Genomic DNA, 671 nt, shown 5'->3' with positions numbered 1-671 from the left:
TTCACTTTTATGGGTATAGAAATGGTGTCTGTCAAGATGAGATTCTGCATAAATACCCTACAGTGTAAATAGCTCAGGCAGTGTCCTCAGTTTACAAAAGTTATTTACAAGGTAATCGAGCGAAGAGCAAGAATATACAGTTATCTTGGTCTGCCATTGTTTTGATAACTTATTCAGCAAGAACCTAGTACAACACCCAAACAAATGTGTCAAGTTCTCAGCTTCCTATATTTACAATTATAAAAGTGTCCTGTGTTCTCTCTCTCCCTCTCTCCTTCCCTCCATCCCTTTGTCCTTCTTTCCCCCCTCCCCTTCTTCTCCTCTCCTCCTCTTTCTGGTCCTCTCTCTCTCCTACCCACTTCCTTTTTATCACCTCCTTCTTTTCCAGGTGGATGTGTATAACCTGGCTGCACGCCCAATTGTAGAGAATGTACTAGAAGGATACAACGGCACAATCTTCGCCTACGGGCAGACAGGAACAGGGAAGACTTTCACCATGGAGGGTGTGAGATCGGTGCCAGAACTGAAAGGAATCATTCCCAACTCGTTCGCTCACATTTTTGGACACATTGCCAAAGCAGAGGAAGACAAAAAGTGAGATTTGTCTTGGTTGGCTTAGTTTTTAAGTAGAAATTATCTTATAATACATGTACATTTTAAGAAAACTATTG

At 41.7% G+C, this 671-nt stretch overlaps 1 protein-coding gene across 1 annotated transcript in view; it reads left to right on the top strand.

Annotated features, from left to right (window-relative positions):
• LOC119593004 (kinesin-like protein KIF3A) overlaps positions 1-671 on the top strand; it is a gene marked incomplete in the record, with an annotated part of 23,998 nt that overhangs the window by 2,987 nt on the left and 20,340 nt on the right. Inside the window, 1 exon segment of the mRNA XM_037941894.1 lies at positions 386-594. Coding sequence (XP_037797822.1) covers positions 386-594 — 209 coding nt within the window.

The sequence above is a fragment of the Penaeus monodon genome, chromosome 31, assembly GCF_015228065.2.
Source record: "Penaeus monodon isolate SGIC_2016 chromosome 31, NSTDA_Pmon_1, whole genome shotgun sequence".
Taxonomy (NCBI): domain Eukaryota; kingdom Metazoa; phylum Arthropoda; class Malacostraca; order Decapoda; family Penaeidae; genus Penaeus; species Penaeus monodon.
Note: the sequence above shows the minus strand (reverse complement) of the source record. Positions and strands in the feature narration are given on the sequence as shown.